The 17,803-nt window shown below is 45.2% G+C and overlaps 1 protein-coding gene across 7 annotated transcripts in view; it reads right to left on the reverse strand.

The window, feature by feature from the left end:
• SLC25A26 (solute carrier family 25 member 26) overlaps positions 1-17,803 on the reverse strand; it is a 185,534-nt gene that overhangs the window by 156,753 nt on the left and 10,978 nt on the right. For 6 of the 7 annotated variants that reach the window (XR_009761539.1, XM_061618698.1, XM_061618694.1 and 3 more), the window contains exon 3: positions 14,129-14,238. The exons of the other annotated variant lie outside the window; for it this stretch is intronic. Coding sequence is in view for 5 of the 6 variants with exons in the window: in XM_061618698.1 (XP_061474682.1) it covers positions 14,129-14,238 (110 nt within the window). In the remaining variant the exon portion in view is untranslated. The remainder of the gene's footprint in view (positions 1-14,128; positions 14,239-17,803) is intronic. 7 annotated transcript variants of the gene reach the window in all.

Raw genomic sequence — 17,803 nt, forward strand, 5'->3', positions numbered from 1 at the left:
GAGAGAGAGAGAGAGAGAGAGAGAGAGAGAGAGAGAGAGAGAGAGAGAGCACTTTGTTCAATGGGGACTTACTCCTTAGTAAATGTGCCTTGGATTGCAGCCTTACAACCCATTCCTATGCATCCTTATTCAGAAACAAGTCCCACTGCGTCCAGTGGAGTTTTCCACCAGGTAAGTGTGTATCTCAACAACTGTAGGAAGATCATCAGAAAACTCTGACAATGCAAATAAAATCCCATGTGACTGATTTTTTTCTACTACCTCTCTCTCTCTCTCTCTCTCTCTCTCTCTGTGTTTATTTTTAATGTGGTTTTAGGCGACTTAGGTGTGCAGCAGCCAGGTTTTTTTAAAGTAACAAGTGTAATTGTAATGATTACTTTTGGGTAACGGTAAAGTAATCAATTCCTTTCAGAACAATTGTAACTGTAATGGTAATTTATTCCTTTTTGGAGCCATGTAACAGTGATTTATTCCTTTTTAAAAGTAATCTTCCAAGCTCTGCATATAGCTGGGGGTGAGTCTGGATGTTTCTGCTGAGGGGGTGGAGTTATGTTACTGTAAGTCTTTCACCTGCTGATCTTAGGCTGATAATGCTACATTCAGTGCACGATCACAGGCATATTTCAGATGGAGGGGATTGAAAGTGATTTAAGATTTATAACAATTCTGTTTTTCTCCCCTCCCCTCCACACTTCAACCAATCTGGCATGATTATTGTACGTTCAGATGCATGCCTAAGTCCCAACTGTATTCAAATGTGCTTATTCCCAGATTGGTGTGTATAAGGAGCCCTCTCACCATGAACCCTCCTCTGCCCCTTCCTCACAAGAAATCCTAAACTATAATCCTGTACCCACTTGCCTGGGAGCAAGTCCCATTAGACACAAAGAGGCTTGCTTCTCCAAGTAGATATGTATACCATGGGATTTTGTAACATCCACCCACACTTTCTGAGTAGTAGAATCTGCAGAAGATAACTTATAAGGAGTACCTGATCTTAAATGAAGATTACAAGGAGACAGAAGCCACTAGCTAAGTGCAGGGGAGGGGGAAACAGCAGCTCTTTAGGTCCCCAAAGACTCCAGGTGTCCAAACAATTCTCTTATCAATCTCAGAGGCTGAAAGCTTATTTCTATTGCATAAAATAAAACTGTATTGCATTGCTACCCTGGGCTCCTTGGGGAGGAAGGGCAGGATATAAATTCATTAAATAAAATAATGTTAGAAGCGGACATGGCTCTGAGGGGTGTGAGGGGGCGTGGTGTGACTATCATGAGGGGCCCTGCACTTCTACATTTGCCACAACGCTACTGCTCAGGCAGCCAAGACTAGGCTGTAGCTCCCTGTCAAGCAAACACGTGGTTACAAACCCAGGCTAGCTGCCCCAGTGTGCAGAATGTAAGATAAGGCTATCAGTGACTACTAGGCAGGATGACTATGTTCTGCATCCACTGCCAGAGGTAATATGCCTCTAAATGCCAGCTACTGGGAATCACAAGCTGGAAGAGCCCTGTTGAGCTCAGATTCTGCTTGGGGACTTCCTATAGTCATCTGGTTGGACATTGTGAGAAAGGGATGCTGGAGGAAGCCTGAGGCACCAGGGCTCTTGCTATGTTCTTATGAATGGCTAGAACGCTAACAGTCAATGCAGCTTAAATCTCATTGTAGCCAATTAACTCTCTCATCTGCCATTCTTCCTGTGCCAGCTGTCTCTCCCATAGCCTATTTCTCAGCCTTTAGTATATGTGTTCTGCAGGGATAGTGCAAGAATACTAAGTGCTATTATAATTTTCATAAATAGAGTAAAATAAAATGTGTATGTTCTCTCAGTCTGTCTCTCCTTTTCTGTGTGTTGCCCCAAAGTAACATAAACAACCTCTGGCCCAGCAAAGCACCAAATCCAGGCCGGTCACGTAACCATTTATCTTAGTAGTTGAGTGCTAGTTCTCAAACTTTGACATGGTAGCATTGTCTTACTCAGGGAAGTCAAAGTAAAGGCTCTAAGAGACAGACAGACACGCACACACACACACACACAGAGAGAGAGAGAGAGAGAGAGATCCTGTCTCTAATCTGAAACTGAAGACAACATGGCTGCTCAGTAAAAGGGAAGTTAAGTGCCAAGAGGGATGAAAGGAAGAAACAAAGAGAGTAGAGAAAAAAGGAACTATGAAAATTATGGAGCTCTGAGTTCCCACCAGTTTTCAACACCATCCTCAATGCTATAAAAGTCAAAGGCAGATACACAAAAGAGCTGAAGATGCATCAAACCAGGAAGAGGAACAAGCACTAACCAAAAATTGGTACAATAGGTCACTTAGTGCATGACTGTACAAATATATGCAGGAGTTCAGGAAGGAGCTTGCCACTAAAACTGCTATGCTTCCATTTTAAGAATGAGGTAGTAGACCAAATTTCAAAGTGAAATTTTAACAACAGAAAGCCTGTTCTGAATCAATTTATGGATAACAACTTCAATCCCTTGCTCCCTCCCCTTTAACCATTTTAGACCATGCTCACAAAATATCTGTATTGGCCTAAGATAGGATGCCCAGTCTAAGAGTGGACAAAAATGAGACTGTACAGTGGCCGGAAGGTGACATTTTAGAATGCCAAATACATACATACACATTTCCTTGCAGCAGAAAAACTAATACATCGGGGAGAAAACTTCTAGCCTGTTGTGCTGGTTTTCTGCTTGCAGTGAGTTTTGTTTATTTACAGAGGAAAACATTTAAAAATCTGATTTCTCGAGTGATACAAATCCGTTCTACCTTTTCATTCTGCTGCAGACACTGGACAAACTACAGACTGCTGCAAAGAAGTGGAGCAGAGAAAATTGGAGCGCAACCTCATCATGGTCACAGCCTGTGCTGTGCTTTTTCCTACACAAGGCAAGGAAAGAAAGGAGAAGATACAGGGCTGCTGCTTTCGGCTGCAGGTAAGCAACTCCCAGAAGAAGACTCTGTCCAGAAAAGTGGCCTACATATAAAATGAAGTAACTAAAATAATTCAGTTCAACCCAGAGGAACCTCAACTCATGAGAAGGACCGTATTAATAAAGTAATAATAGTCACACATATAAAGTTGCCAATTTTGCCAGAGCCTGGAGGAGAGGCAGGAAATCAACAACTATCATTAAAAAAAACTTACCTTAACATATACAATCAAAGGACTGCTAAAGAAAAAACCAAGAACCTTTCAAACTAAGTATGCCTCAAAAACACCTTTCTTTTTTTCTCTTCGAACTCTAGAATTTTATCATTTTATCATGTTTTGTGTGAACTTGTTACCACAAGCTGATATCATCCATCACTCACTTTTATCTTATCAGCTCATCACCTAATCAGAGGCAGGCAGGCTGGGATGTGATCAGAAAGAATGATTCAAAAGTCCAGCGCTGAGGAGGCGAGCAGTTCTCTCACTTTTGACAGTTCAAGGTATATGGCCTCACCTCACGTTTCATAGACTTTCACAGCTCCAGGGAGATTCTGCAATAGGATAAGCACTATGCAGGAATAGGGTGTTTGGAAATATCCACTGGGCAGAATGCTGAACTTGAACCAAGAAACTCTCCAGTCAAAATTAGACCTCAGCCACTCAGCTCTGGGTACTCGCTACCTCTAAGCTCCACATCTATAAAATGGGAGCAGAAGTAGCACAGCTTCAAGTACATCAGACGGGTCATAAAGTACTTTTGTGCTTTAGAAAAACCAACCCTGAATATTTGGGTGGCTGCAATGACACAGTGCAGATGGCAAAGGACCTTTGCACAGATTTACCTTTGCTCAAGAGATGGACACTGCAGGGACTCTTTGCCATGTGGGAGGAGAATAGGAATTGGGATGTGTTTGACAGATACCACCAACTCCTCTCTGTTACCCAGCAACCCATTTGCCTTGGCTAGTTGCTGGTATCATCTGCAGCAAAACCTTTGGGAAGGAGGAAATCAGACTTCATCAGACTACGTAGCTGATACGTCTTATAAAAGATGCGCCACCATGACACGTTTGGCCACCCCAGCTTTGTGGACATGGGCATCTGATATTCTGCAGAATGAAAGACAGGGAAAGGGGGTCCAAATCAATCTCTTGGTGATAGAGAATGTCCCAAGAGGAACAGCCACTTAGCTGAGAGCTTATATGTGCTCTTCATGGTTACACACCTGAATAACTTGGCTGATCTGGATGGATAGATTATCGTGTATGTTGCCATTGGTATGCCAGGTTTGTTATAAATTCTGTATTTTGATTGTGGGGAAGCATACATTTGTGATACAACTGCAGGATGAGGGCAGTGGGGTACACTGGAGTTTAGGAGTGTTCTTGGAGCCACCTTCATCCATAGAAGCCCATATGGTGCAGGTAACCTCATGTGTAGACTACTGTAATGTGCTCTATGTGGGGCTTCCATTATTGCTGGTCCAGGATGACTGTACCATCCTGTCTGCCAGTCCACCAGCCCGCCACCAAAAAGGAGAGAGCCCATCTTGAAAAAGTCCTCCTTGGATCCCCAAGAGTTGAATAACTTTCGCCCAGTTTCCAACCTACCATTCTTGGGTAAGGTGATATTTATTTATTTTTTTTATTTAGTTTAATTTATATACCGCCCTAAGCCCGAAGGCTCTCTGGGCGGTGTACAAAAAGATAAAAACAAGCACAATATATAAATACAATAAATACAATTAAAAAAAAAAATAATAACGAACCAAACAACATCCAAAATACGGAAATGCTGTTTAAAATACACTTTAAAATGCCTGGGAGTATAAAAAGGTTTTCACCTGGCGCCGAAAAGATAGTAGCGTCGGCGCCAGGCGCACCTCATCAGGGAGACTGTTCCACAGTTCGGGGGCCACTACTGAAAAGGCCCTGGTTCTAGTCATCACCCTCCGAGCCTCTCGATGGGATGGTACTCGGAGGAGGGCCTTAGATGTTGAGCGTAGTGTACGGGTAGGTTCATATTGGGAGAGGCGTTCCACCAGGTATTGCGGTCCCATGCCGTGTAGGGCTTTATAGGTCAAAACCAGCACTTTGAATCTAGCCCGGAAACAAATAGGAAGCCAGTGCAGACGGGCCAGAACAGGTGTTATATGAGCGGACCTTCTGGTCCGCGTCAACAATCTGGCCGCTGCATTCTGGACTAGCTGTAGTTTCCAAACAGTCTTCAAGGGCAGCCCCACGTAGAGCGCGTTGCAGTAGTCCAATCTAGAAGTTACCAGAGCATGAACAACTGAAGCGAGGTCGTCACTGTCCAGATAGGGACGTAGCTGGGCTACCAATCGAAGATGGTAAAAAGCATTCCGTGCCACCGAGGCCACCTGGGCCTCAAGAGACAGGGAAGGATCGAAAAGAACTCCCAAGCTACGAACCTGTTCCTTCAAGGGGAGTGTAACCCCATCAAGAACAGGATGAACATCCACCATCTGAGCAGAGAAGGCACTCACCAACAGCGTCTCAGTCTTGTCTGGATTGAGCTTCAGTCTGTTAGCTCCCATCCAGTCCATTATCGCGGTCAGGCAATGGTTTAGCACGTTAACAGCCTCACCTGAGGAGGATGAAAAGGAGAAATAGAGCTGCGTGTCATCAGCGTACTGATGACAACGCACCCCAAAACTCCTGATGACCGCACCCAGCGGCTTCATGTAGATGTTGAAAAGCATGGGGGACAGTACCGATCCCTGCGGGACTCCACAATGGAGAGTCCAGGGTATCGAGCAATGTTTCCCAAGCACTACCTTCTGGTGGCGACCCACCAAGTAGGAGCGGAGCCACTGCCAAGCAGTACCCCCAACTCCCAACTCCGTGAGTCTTCCCAGAAGGATACCATGGTCGATGGTATCAAAAGCAGCTGAGAGATCAAGGAGAATCAACAGAGTCACACTCCCCCTGTCCCTCTCCCGACAAAGGTCATCGTACAGGGCGACCAAGGCTGTTTCGGTGCCAAAACCGGGCCTAAAACCGGATTGAAATGGATCAAGATAATCAGTGTCATCCAAGAGCCCCTGGAGCTGGCCGGCAACCACCCGTTCCAGTACCTTGCCCAAGAACGGAACATTCGCCACAGGTCTATAGTTGTTCAGGTTATCTGGGTCCAAAGAGGATTTCTTCAGGAGTGGTCTCACTACCGCCTCTTTTAGGCAGTCAGGGACCACTCCCTCTCTCAAAGAGGCGTTTATTATCTCCTTGGCCCAGCCGGCGGTTCCGGTCCTGCCAGCTTTCACCAGCCAAGAGGGCCAAGGGTCCAGAACAGATGTGGTCGCCCGCACCAGTCCAAGGATCTTGTCAACATCCTCAAGCTGTACAGACTGAAACTCATCCAATAAATAAGGACAAGACCGCGTTCTGGATGCTTCGTTGGAACTCACTGTCATAACATTGGAGTCTAAGTCCCGGCGAATGCATGCGATCTTATCCTGGAAGTGCCTCGCGAACTCATCACAGCGGGCTACAGATGAATCCATAATATCCCGAGGGCCAGAATGTAAAAGCCCTCGTACAATTTTAAAGAGCTCTGCTGGGCGGGAGAGAGATGCCTTAATTGTGGCAGCAAAATATCTCTTTTTTGCTGCCCTCACCGCTACTATATACCACTTAGAAGAAGCACTTACCAAAGCATAATTGCATTCGTCAGGAGTTCGCCTCCATCTGCACTCAAGCCTCCTTCTCTCTTGCTTCATCACTCTCAGCTCCACGGTATACCATGGAGCTGTATGAGCTCTACATAGGAGGGGGCGCATGGGAGCGATCGTGTCAACCGCCCGGGTCAGCTCCGTATTCCACAATCCAACCAGGGCTTCGACAGGAGCGCCAGTCTTCTCAGTCGGAAAATCCCCCAGAGCCCTTTGGAAACCCTCAGGATCCATTAGTCTCCGGGGGCGGACCAATTTAATATGTCCCCCACCCTTGCAGAGGGAAAGGGTCGCTGTGAGCCTAAACTTCAGCAAGTGGTGATCTGTCCATGACAATGGGGTAGATGACAAATCCCCAACCACCAGATCACCATCTCCATGCCCAGTGGCGAAGATCAAATCAAGAGTATGTCCCAACACATGCGTTGGGCCGGTAACAACCTGAGACAGCCCCATGGTTGTCATGGAGGCCATGAAGTCCTGAGCCGCCCCAGATAAAGCAGTCTCGGCATGGACGTTGAAGTCCCCGAGTACCAAAAGTCTAGGGGACTGCAACAGTACCTCCGAGACTACCTCTGTCAGCTCAGTTAGGGAATTTGTTGGGCAGCAGGGCGGGCGGTACACCAACAAAATTCCCAGTCTGTCTCTCTGGCCCAACACAAGGTGGAGACACTCTAAACCAGTCGTCACCTGGACAGGGTGCTTGGTGAGTGAGAAAGAAAGAACTATAGACCACAGCAACCCCACCTCCCCGTCCTTCGGTTCTACCATGATGCTGAACCGCATACCCAGGTGGGCAGAGCTGGGAAAGAGCAACGCCTCCCTGATCGCCCACCCAGGTCTCAGTTATACACGCCAGGTCGGCAGCCTCCTCCACAATTAAATCATGGACAAGGGAGATCTTATGGTGAACCGACCTGGCGTTTAACAACAGCACATGGAGATCCGAAGGCTGACTGATAGAACAACCATCAGTCCTGGGGATGTGAGGAGAACCGGAACAAGTCACAGACACTACTTGTCTGGGACGAGTTCCCCTTATCTGGCACGTTCTCCTCACAACGCCATACCTCCCATTACCCGTCACTACGCTAATAGAGCGAGTGGTGGCCAAACAACTACAGACACACTTGGATGAAGCAGATTATTTAGATCCATTCCAATCGGGCTCCAGGACTGGACATGGAACTAAAACAGCCTTGGTCGCCCTGGTGGATGATATGAGGAGGGCGTTGGATAGGGGAGAATACACCTTCCTCGTCCTTCTGGATCTCCCAGCGGCTTTCGATACCGTTGACCACGGTATCTTGTTAAATCGCCTAGAGGGATTGGGAATTGGGGGCACTGTTTTGCGGTGGTTCCACTCCTATCTCTCAGGCAGGTACCAACGGGTGGCATTGGGGGATGAGGTTGCAGACCCTTGGCCTCTTACTTGTGGAGTACCACAGGGTTCTATCCTCTCCCCCATGCTATTTAACATCTATGTGAAGCCGCTGGGAGCCATCATCAGGAGTTTTGGGCTGCAGTGTCACCAATATGCGGATGACACTCAGCTCTATCTCTCATTCAAGTCCTCACCAGAGTTGGCTGTGAAGACCATCTCCAAGTGCCTGGAGTCCGTAAGCGGATGGATGGGCAAGAACAGGCTGAAGCTAAACCCTGACAAGACCGAGGTGTTGCTCGTGGGTGACAGAAGGTTGGGAGATATCGACTTGGTGCTTAATGGGGTGAGATTACCCCTGAAAGACCAGGTCCGCAGCCTAGGGGTCATCCTTGACTCCCAGCTATCCATGGAGGCCCAGGTTTCGGCAGTGAGCCGGATGGCTTGGTATCAATTACATCTGATACGAAGGCTGCGACCCTACCTTCCTGTACATCTGCTCCCATGAGTGATACATGCCCTGGTCTCCTCTCGCTTAGACTATTGTAATGCGCTCTATGTGGGGTTACCCTTGAAAACGGTCCGGAAACTGCAGCTGGTACAGAACGCAGCGGCACGCTTGATTAAGCATAGCCGTCGCCGGGATCATATCACCCCGGTGTTGGTAGATCTACACTGGTTACCAGTGGTTTACTGGGCCCAATTCAAGGTGTTGGTGTTGACCTTTAAAACCCTATACGGTTTCAGCCCAGTATATCTGAAGGACCGCCTCCAGTATCACCAATCAGGCCGTCTTACAAGATCAGCCACACAGGACCTCCTCTCGATCCCACCAGTCAAAACAGCTAGGCTGGTGTGGACAAGAGAGAGGGCGTTCTCGGTTGTGGCCCCCACCCTCTGGAATTCTCTCCCTTATGATCTTTGGCATGCTGCCTCCCTGATGACTTTCCGCCGAGCGTTAAAGACCTGGCTATTCAGGCAGGCCTACAGAGTCCTTGGGGTGGATTAGATTAGCTTTTTGATTAATTAATTGATGTTTTGATGTTATTAATTGATGAGTTTGTTTTGGATTGTATATTGTATTTTATTATGCTGTTGTAAGTCGCCTAGAGTGTCCGTTAATTCGGACAGATAGGCGACTAACAAATAAAATTTTATTATTATTATTACATACTTTTTTTAATTAAAAAAATGATAGCAGACCACAAGAGTTCACAGACAGATGGTAGACTCAAGGTATTAAAGCAACTGGCCGGGGGGGGGGGCACAACCCAAGAAGGGAATACATGCATGTATAAGTAGGTATGCATTGGACAGACTACTTGGGCGGCTAGTTAGGTATCTGACAGATCCTAATTTGCTGGTTTCAGCCTTTAATTGTGTGATGAATCTGCTGGCAGCGTCTGCAGCTCTCTGCCTCCATTCATCTTTATTTACAGGCAATTTCCAGCTGCAGGCTTAATTTGAGTTTCCTTCCAATATAACTGCCCCTCTTCTCTGTATTCTCTACCAGGTCCTAATGGCAGCAAATCTCATTTTCTCTGCAGCCTTTCTGCCAAAAGCTCTCCTATATAGAAGCCTGGCAGTACATCCAGCATTTGTATGACACAAACAATCTCAAGTAGTTTATGAATATTTCAGAATCTAACATGATTCATGCCCACCAAGGCCTAGGTTATACAACTTGCTGGGGACATCACGATTCACAGTCAAGAGCTTCAATGACTTTACTACATGGCATCATAATCCTTGTGCGCAGAAAGCATTTACACAGCATGTGCTCACATGCAACACACTCAAGGTACAATGACCACTTTGGAGATTATTTGCAAATATAGGATATGAAGCCAAGGTCCAGAGGCTGGCTTTACAGACTAGGGGTTCTTCCAGCCTTCCCACACTTTGAGATTAGATTCAGACCAGATGCATTTACCAGTACAACAGAGAGCGCAGATTACAGGGTGGAAAGCTAGCATGTAAGGAAGGCGGCATGCCTAGAACTCTTTGCGCTGACACAATAGGTCTGAAATGTTTGTGATGGGGAGCATTAAACACAAAAATACTCTATCTACATTGTGTAGTTGTACAGTTCCAGCAAGACTGTATCATATTATGATGATGATGATTTATTTCTACCCCGCCTTTTGGCCAAAAGGCCCTCAAGGCGGCTTACAAAAAATACAGATATAAAATACATCAATAAAACCATCAATAAAAACAATACAATTTACAATAAGCAATACAAAAATAAATAAATGCGTGTGAGAAGAAGGATGGGCACAGGAGAAGTCCAAAGGAATGGATCTTGAGGGGAAAGACCTGGAGGAGAGATCCTTTCTCCATAGCGACTGAGATGATGGGTGAGCGCCACCATGCTACTCAGAGTGGATTTTAGTCCAGCCACCACCAACTGCCCCAACCCAGATCATCAAATGGCACCAATCTCTTTGCTCCGGGCTTGCTCCTTGGCAGCCGCGGCTTTCCCCCCCCCCCCCGGCTCCTGTGCCTCCTTCTGCCCCGCCGGCAGCAGTGGTGGCTTGGGCGGGCCCGGTCTGGGCCTCGAGGGCCTCACAGAACTGTTCACGGCTGACGTTGTGCTCCCCGCAGCTCAGGTGGGCCTCCAGCCAGCACACCAGGGCGGTATGGTGCCCGGGAGAGGAGTGGCTCGTATGCTTTTTCTGCATACCTGAAACTAAAACCATCTTGCAATAGTTTCAGATGTTATTCAGAGTAGCACTCTAGCCTATCTCCAAGGAAAAAGAGGTCCCTGTGTGGTAGCTTCTATAAACACCTCTTCCATTAGTGCAAGAGCAATATTAAAATGTGGTAGCACATTATGTTGCAGTGATCATGCAGAACTCATAATACTGGAAGCCACACAAAATTGTCTAGCTTGTTTCTAACAGAAGAACAAAACTAAAAAAAGAGAGACTTTTTGAAGATATTCTTTTACCTGCATCTTGCCAGGATTTTGCCCTTCTTTATGTCTGCCTTAAAATTGTATTTCCTTCACCCAATCCATATTCCCACATCTTTTTTTTACTATTACAAGGCATCCACTCAATCTCTTACTCCCATTTTTAGAAGAGTGCAGGGCAATCCTATGAATGATTATTCAGAATTGTCCCACTGCAGCTATCTTCACAAGCTGCTCACATTAAGAGGGTAAGTAAATGACAGGGGATGTGCACAGCTGCTCCCAACCCCACCATGACCAACATAACGTGGGCAGTGGGGAGGCTCCCCGGGTGATGTACAACCCTGGACGATCAGGGCTCTACATTCTGGAGAGCCTCCACACACAGAGAAGGTTGCTGATGTTATACAGAACACAGCTACAGCAATGGCAGGGCAGGTGCAGGACTAAACACTCTGACTCACAGCCACGCTTGCCCTCTTTAAGAGAGCCACATGAGAAGAGCGCTTTTGTTCAGTGGCGTTTATTCCCAGCAGACAAGCGCACATAGGACTGCACCCCAATTCACTTTACTTAAAGCCATTTTATTTGAGTAACAGTTCCTTAATGCTATACGTCTTTGCATACCTAAGAAACCTGCATCACTAATACATTTCCACTAGCATGGCTCCACCGCTCCAACCACAACATACCCAGTCAATCACTGCGCTCTACAGGTGAAGGCCTCCTGCAGATGCCATCTTATCAGGAGGTCCGTTCTGCACAACATAAGGAAACAGACCTTTAGTGTGGTGGCACCTACCCTGTGGAATTCCCTCCTCTTAAATATTAGACAGGCGCCATCTCTGTTATTCTTTCGGCACCTATTGGAGACCTTCCTCTTCCAACAAGCCTTTTAAGTTGAGGACTTATCCCAGTCTGCATCTGTGTTGGAATTGCTTTTTAATATGTTTTTGAACCTTTTTTAAAAAACAATATGTTTTTAACCTTTTTTTAAGATGTCTTTAAAGTTTTTAAAAAAATGTTTTTAAGATGTTTTGTTTTAAAGTATTTTAAAGTCTATTTTTATGATGTTTTAAAGTGTTTAGTGCTTTTGTTTGCCACCCTGGGCTCCTGGTGGGAGGAAGAACGGGATATATATCAAATAATAAATAAATAAATAAACATGAAGCTGCAATACAAAGGGGAGAAGGGAGGAATCTTGTCAAGTTTACACCTTTTCCAGACATTTCCCTGGCTAAGTATTGCATCCTGCCTGCATGTTAGACTGAGTAAATCTCCAAGAACCTCTCCGATTGGAAGCTGACTAGTTTGTTCATCCACACACTGCTCCTCCTAGAACAACTTTAAAAGAAATAATTTGCTATGTGCATTTTCTCTTTGGCTTAGTTCATCTGGGGGGGGGGAGATGCCTACCACTCTCCTACAAAGTGGATCCCACGCTGCAAGCGTGTCAGCCCAAGATATTTTGCTAGCAAATTTCTGAATCTTCCTTAGAGATTTTCTGAAGCTGGACCATGGCCAGCTCCTTGAAAGTTCCGACTAAAACCCGGAGCAGATTCCACTGCCCCACTGACATGGAGCCACCCGTGCCACTGATATCAAATAAGTTCTCTCAACTCTACCTGAGAATCCATACACAAAAGCAAACACAAGAACTGCCTAATCAGCTCCACCAATGCAATCTATAGGATGGCAGCAGTTCGGCAATAACCCTGACAGCCTGAGAGCATTCATCATCATCATCATTTATTGCCCACCCCTCACCAATAGGTCCCACGGCGGGTTCCAAAATTGAAAATACAATATGAAAAATAATTAAACACATTTCAAACACAATAATAGGGTGATTGAAAAAAGAGAGGCTTCTTCGGAACCCTGGCACAACTTGTGCTTTTGGCTTATTTACTTACACCCCTACATAGAAGCTGTTGGTTACAACTAAGCAATTAACGTGTTTGGAGGGGTGTAAAAAGCTGATGCCTACTTAAAAAATAATAGCCTTTCCCTGTGGTTTTGGCTTGATTAAAACCTAATGACTAATCAATAAAGCTATAATTACAACTTTCACCCTTTTGTGTGCAATTTGAGACACAAAAGGAAAAAAAGCAATCAAATAAGGATCAATAGGAGACAGTGAGGGAAGAAAGAGAAATCTCTTTAATTTGCCTCAGCTCTGAGAGCACTGTACCAAGCCTCCAAACTCCTGATTCAAACATTTGGCAGCTTAGCTTTTCATAACAAAAAAAGTACATGGGAAAGGAGGAAGCACAGGGCCAATGCCAGGCATGACTGGGCCCTTGGGCACCAGCCTTCTCCAAGCCCACAGCACCATAGCCCAACACCGCCCCATACAGGCGTGGAACTAATAAGCCCACCTGCGTACCCCACCTACCTCTTGTGTTGTGTGAATGACATGTGCGCATGGCATGCATGCTTGCCATCAACCAAGATGGAGACGGGGCACATGATTGACGGCAGGAATGTGCACACAGCGCTCACAGAATTCACACAGACAGGAGAGGTAGGTGGGACATGGGGTATGGTTACTGAAGCCCATGCTGTCTGTATTGAGGAGTACCTGGGCGCTCCCTCTCCGCAATCCAGGGCACAGTCTGGTTGCAGGACCCGATGCTGCTGCAGATCACGGAACAGGAGCGCCCCCTCCCACCCTAAGGAGAGGTCCCTCTGGGCCGCAGCGGCCCTCGGGTAGGGCCCAATCTGGCTGCCCTCTGGCACCAGCCGTGAGACAGAACCCTACATAAAAACTATTTTAGAAGGCTTTTGCATGGAGCTGCATCTACATGGAGGCTGCCATAGCTAAAGCCACCTTGAGATGTCATTAATGTCCTATAAGAGCTCTCATATAAGATATGTTTCCCTGAAGTCTCAGTTCCGGTAGTAGATGCAACCTCTCTCTTTTTTTGTTCACACCAAGAACATAGTCCATCCCGGACATAGAATCACAGGATAGTAGACTTGGAAGGGGCCTATAGGGCCATTGAGTCCAACCCCCTGCTTCATTGTCCATCCAAAGCCTGCACTGGACAGCCTTCACACAGGGTGCCAAGCAGCCAGTGCTGGCAGAAATCCCTCACAATGTGACCCCATATTCAGTCCTGCATGTCTAAAATCATCATCTTCTCCCTCTGACATACCCCTCTTTATAAAAAAAAAAAAGATTTAAACTTCTACTTACTATTTCTCCTAAGGAGGCAGCCAGCATGTGTGTTATCGGAGATAAATAAGGAGATGCACCTGTGCGGAACATGGCTTTCGTATATTCATACGTCACAAAAAAGGCAGCAGCTGAAACATAGAACAGTGTCTATTAAGCTACTTAAGGGTCCCCTCTGTTAGCAAAGAGACTACACTTCAAGCCGAAGATCTTTTAGAGTCTAGCCCAAGGTGAATGTCCAGACAAAATCACTCACACATGCACGCATCATTCAGATTTTAAACTTCCACTAGCAGAGAGAAAGCAGTGGCGGTCCAACAAGCCAGAAAAACTTACAAGCGTTGAATTTTACTAACAAGTATAAGCAGGGATTCCTAAACCTCCCCCCCCCCACGGACCGCATGTTGTGGCAATTGCTGAGGGTCTTGGTGGACCACGTAACTCATGTGCAATGCTAGCTGCTGTATGATTTTTAATTGTATTTTTAATGCTTCTTTTATTTCTTATATTGTATTCAGTGTATTACAATTTGCATTCCACAGGATTCCAGTTGCAACACGATAAAATACAATGTAAAAATAAAAGAAACAATAAAAATACAATATAAAATCAAAACTCATATTTAACGTGGACATGCTGCAAACCACCTGAAAGAAGCTCGGGGACCCCTGGCGGTCCACAGTTTGGGAACTCCTGACATAGAGGAAGCTGCCTTAGGCAGAGTCAGGCTACTGATTGATCTAGGTCAGCACCATCTACACTGACTGGCATCAGCTCTCCAGGGTTTCAGGCGGATAGTCTTTCCCAGCCCTACCCTGAGATCCCAATGATTGAACCTGGGACTTTCTGCATGCAAAGCTTCCACTCTACCACTCAGCTACAGCCCTTGCTGGGGCAAGATTTAGAGCAGAGTAGCCAATGTGATGTGTGTCCCACAAGCACTGCTGAGACCTCAACTCCCATCATCCCCAACCACTGGCCATGCTGGCTAATGATGGTGAGTCCCAGTGCCCTGAACATGGCCATACAACATTCTCATCCATTTTATAGAGAAAACGAACAACACAGCTAGAAAAAAATTTCTTGGCTGCCCACCTATAAAATTGGATGCTGACACACACACGTGGAAATCCAGCGTTGCTAACACAACATTTCCAGAATCAGAGTATTTTCTGAACAGAAGTGGGCAGACTTCATGCCTGCCAAATCTACTTTTTACAGAAGACATACAGTACCGGGTGCAAAGGACATACAGTTAGAACGTTCCAAGCATAAGAATTTTTCTCCATGCCAGAGTAAAACGGAGTTCACAGTACTTTCACACATACATGCATGGTTAGCTCTCTTCATTTCAGCAGCCCGATTATCTCTGTTATTGTTGCCACTGTCAGACAATTGGAATCTACTGCAATTCTCTCAGAAATCTAAAAGTAGATCCTGATCTACCTTCTGCCCAACCAACGTTGTAAGAACACTAACTTTTCAACCAGTGTTTTTTTTAAAGTCCCTTTTAAACATTGCCTTTAATATTTTTGAGTATGAATCTGTGATTTCCAGCTGAATAGTTAAACAACCCACCCTCTAGCATTCTTATTCCTTTCCAATGAAGCATTATGGGGCAAAATTTATAAATATGATTTAAGTTCTACCTTTGCTGAAGCAGAATATAAAAATTCCTACACAGCACTGATTTATTGACTACAACAAAAGGATTATGACCCAGTGGCACACAGGCATATAACAAGTTATTTGGTTTCTCTCAGCTACTCCAGCCAGTGAAACCCCAGGCTGCCTTACAAACTTTCCCGAATTTAAAATGCAATTCAAGGATTAAACACAGCAGCTGCAGAGAGGGAAATGCACATGGGCTGATAATAGTGGAATCAACACAGGCACTGGAAGCAATTTCTGCTTCTACATTTAGGAACACAGGACACTGCCTTATACCAAGGCAGGCCATTGTGATATCAGCAAGGCTGGCCCCCTTGCCAGTGAATGCACAGGGTCAAGGGTTCTTGTTTCTTCCTTCCTCTGTGTCTACATAGAGCCCTTGTATATTGAACGTTAATTCACCTAAGCTCACAGGTTATCAACAGCAGTCGTCTAGTGCAGGCAGGAGATAGAGGAGACCCCACTCACGAATTCTGGATTCTTGGGAGGTAACAGAAATTTTCTATTTGGGAGTCAGACTTCAGACAGCAGAACAGTCTTTATAATATATGCTATTTATTATATGCCAGATTATTATTATTATATTTATTATATGCCAGATTATTGACGAGGACCAGTCGGTCTTCGCATATAACACCTGTCCTGGCGCGTCTGCACTGGCTTCCTATTTGCTTCCGGGCGAGATTCAAGGTGCTGGTTTTGACCTATAAAGCCTTACACGGTGTGGGACCTCAATACCTTGTGGAACGCCTCTCTCGCTATGAACCTACCCATTCACTTCGTTCAGAATCTAAGGCCCTCCTCTGGGTACCAACCCATCGGGAAGCCCGGAGGGTGGTTACGAGATCTAGGGCCTTTTCTGTGGTGGCCCCTGAGTTGTGGAACAGCCTCCCCGAAGAGGTACGCCTGGCGCCTACACTTCCATCTTTTCGGCGCCAGGTAAAGACCTTTTTATGCTCCCAGGCATTTTAATCTTCTTAACTTTTTAAATCTTTTAATCTGTATTTTAATTTTTGTAGTATTTATTTTGTTTTTGCTGTGCTTTTCGTTGTTTGTTTGTATATGTTTTTGTATTTTTATTATGATATATTGTATTTTATTTTGTTTGTTCACCGCCCTGAGAGCTATTTCGCTAAGGGCGGTATATAAATTGAAATAATAAATAAACAAAATAAATAAATAAATAAATAAATTTATTCATAAATTGCACACTACAAGTAGTAAAATGCATTCTAGGTGGCCTCTAAAAAGAAATTTAACACTGTAATTTTTTACACAATAACCTGGAAGCAAGTCCAATTGAACTTACTTCTGAGCAGATGTGCAGGGGATTGTGTGGTAAAAATGCAAATGCTGCATAAGAAAGAAATGAACTTTGCCAAAAGGAACAGTTTTAAATTGTGATACAGGGCTCTGTCTGTTGCCCTCTGTTGCTAATCAAAAGATGCTTATCACCTCCAAAAGAAGATAAGAGCAGAGATGATAGAGAACAAAAAAAAGTCATATCATCTTATGAAGGACTTAGAAGGTTTGAAGGTGCCCAAGGAGACTTCTGTAAACTTTCAAGAAGTCAGGCTGAAAGTGTTCAGAAACATTAACAGTATGTCTTCACAAGCTGAGCTAGCTTTTTATTCTTAAGCAACAGCATTTAAAACAAGCCTATTCAGATGCAATGCCAAACCACGTTTTGGTGATATGTTCAAGGGCAACAGCAAACTATAATTTCAAAGTCAATTGCCAGCATTTGAACATGGCAAAAACATGGTTTTAAATACAACGGGTTTTGAAAAGTTGCTCCAGAAAGAGAGAGGGAAGTGGCCTTGTGATAACAATCAGCACTGAGCACAGCACAGATAAGCACTGTCTGTTAGGAAAGGAGAAGAGCTGCCGTAGGTCAGAATTTGGCAAATGCTCAAATGTGGATAACAAGAAGGATCTTCAAGAGTTTCGCCTGGAAACACATGTTGTGAGCGTAAACAGATCCCAAACTGGCAAGAATGGTTATTCCGCTCCTCATGAGTAGAA

Source organism: Rhineura floridana, chromosome 3 (genome assembly GCF_030035675.1).
Source record: "Rhineura floridana isolate rRhiFlo1 chromosome 3, rRhiFlo1.hap2, whole genome shotgun sequence".
NCBI classification, from domain to species: domain Eukaryota; kingdom Metazoa; phylum Chordata; class Lepidosauria; order Squamata; family Rhineuridae; genus Rhineura; species Rhineura floridana.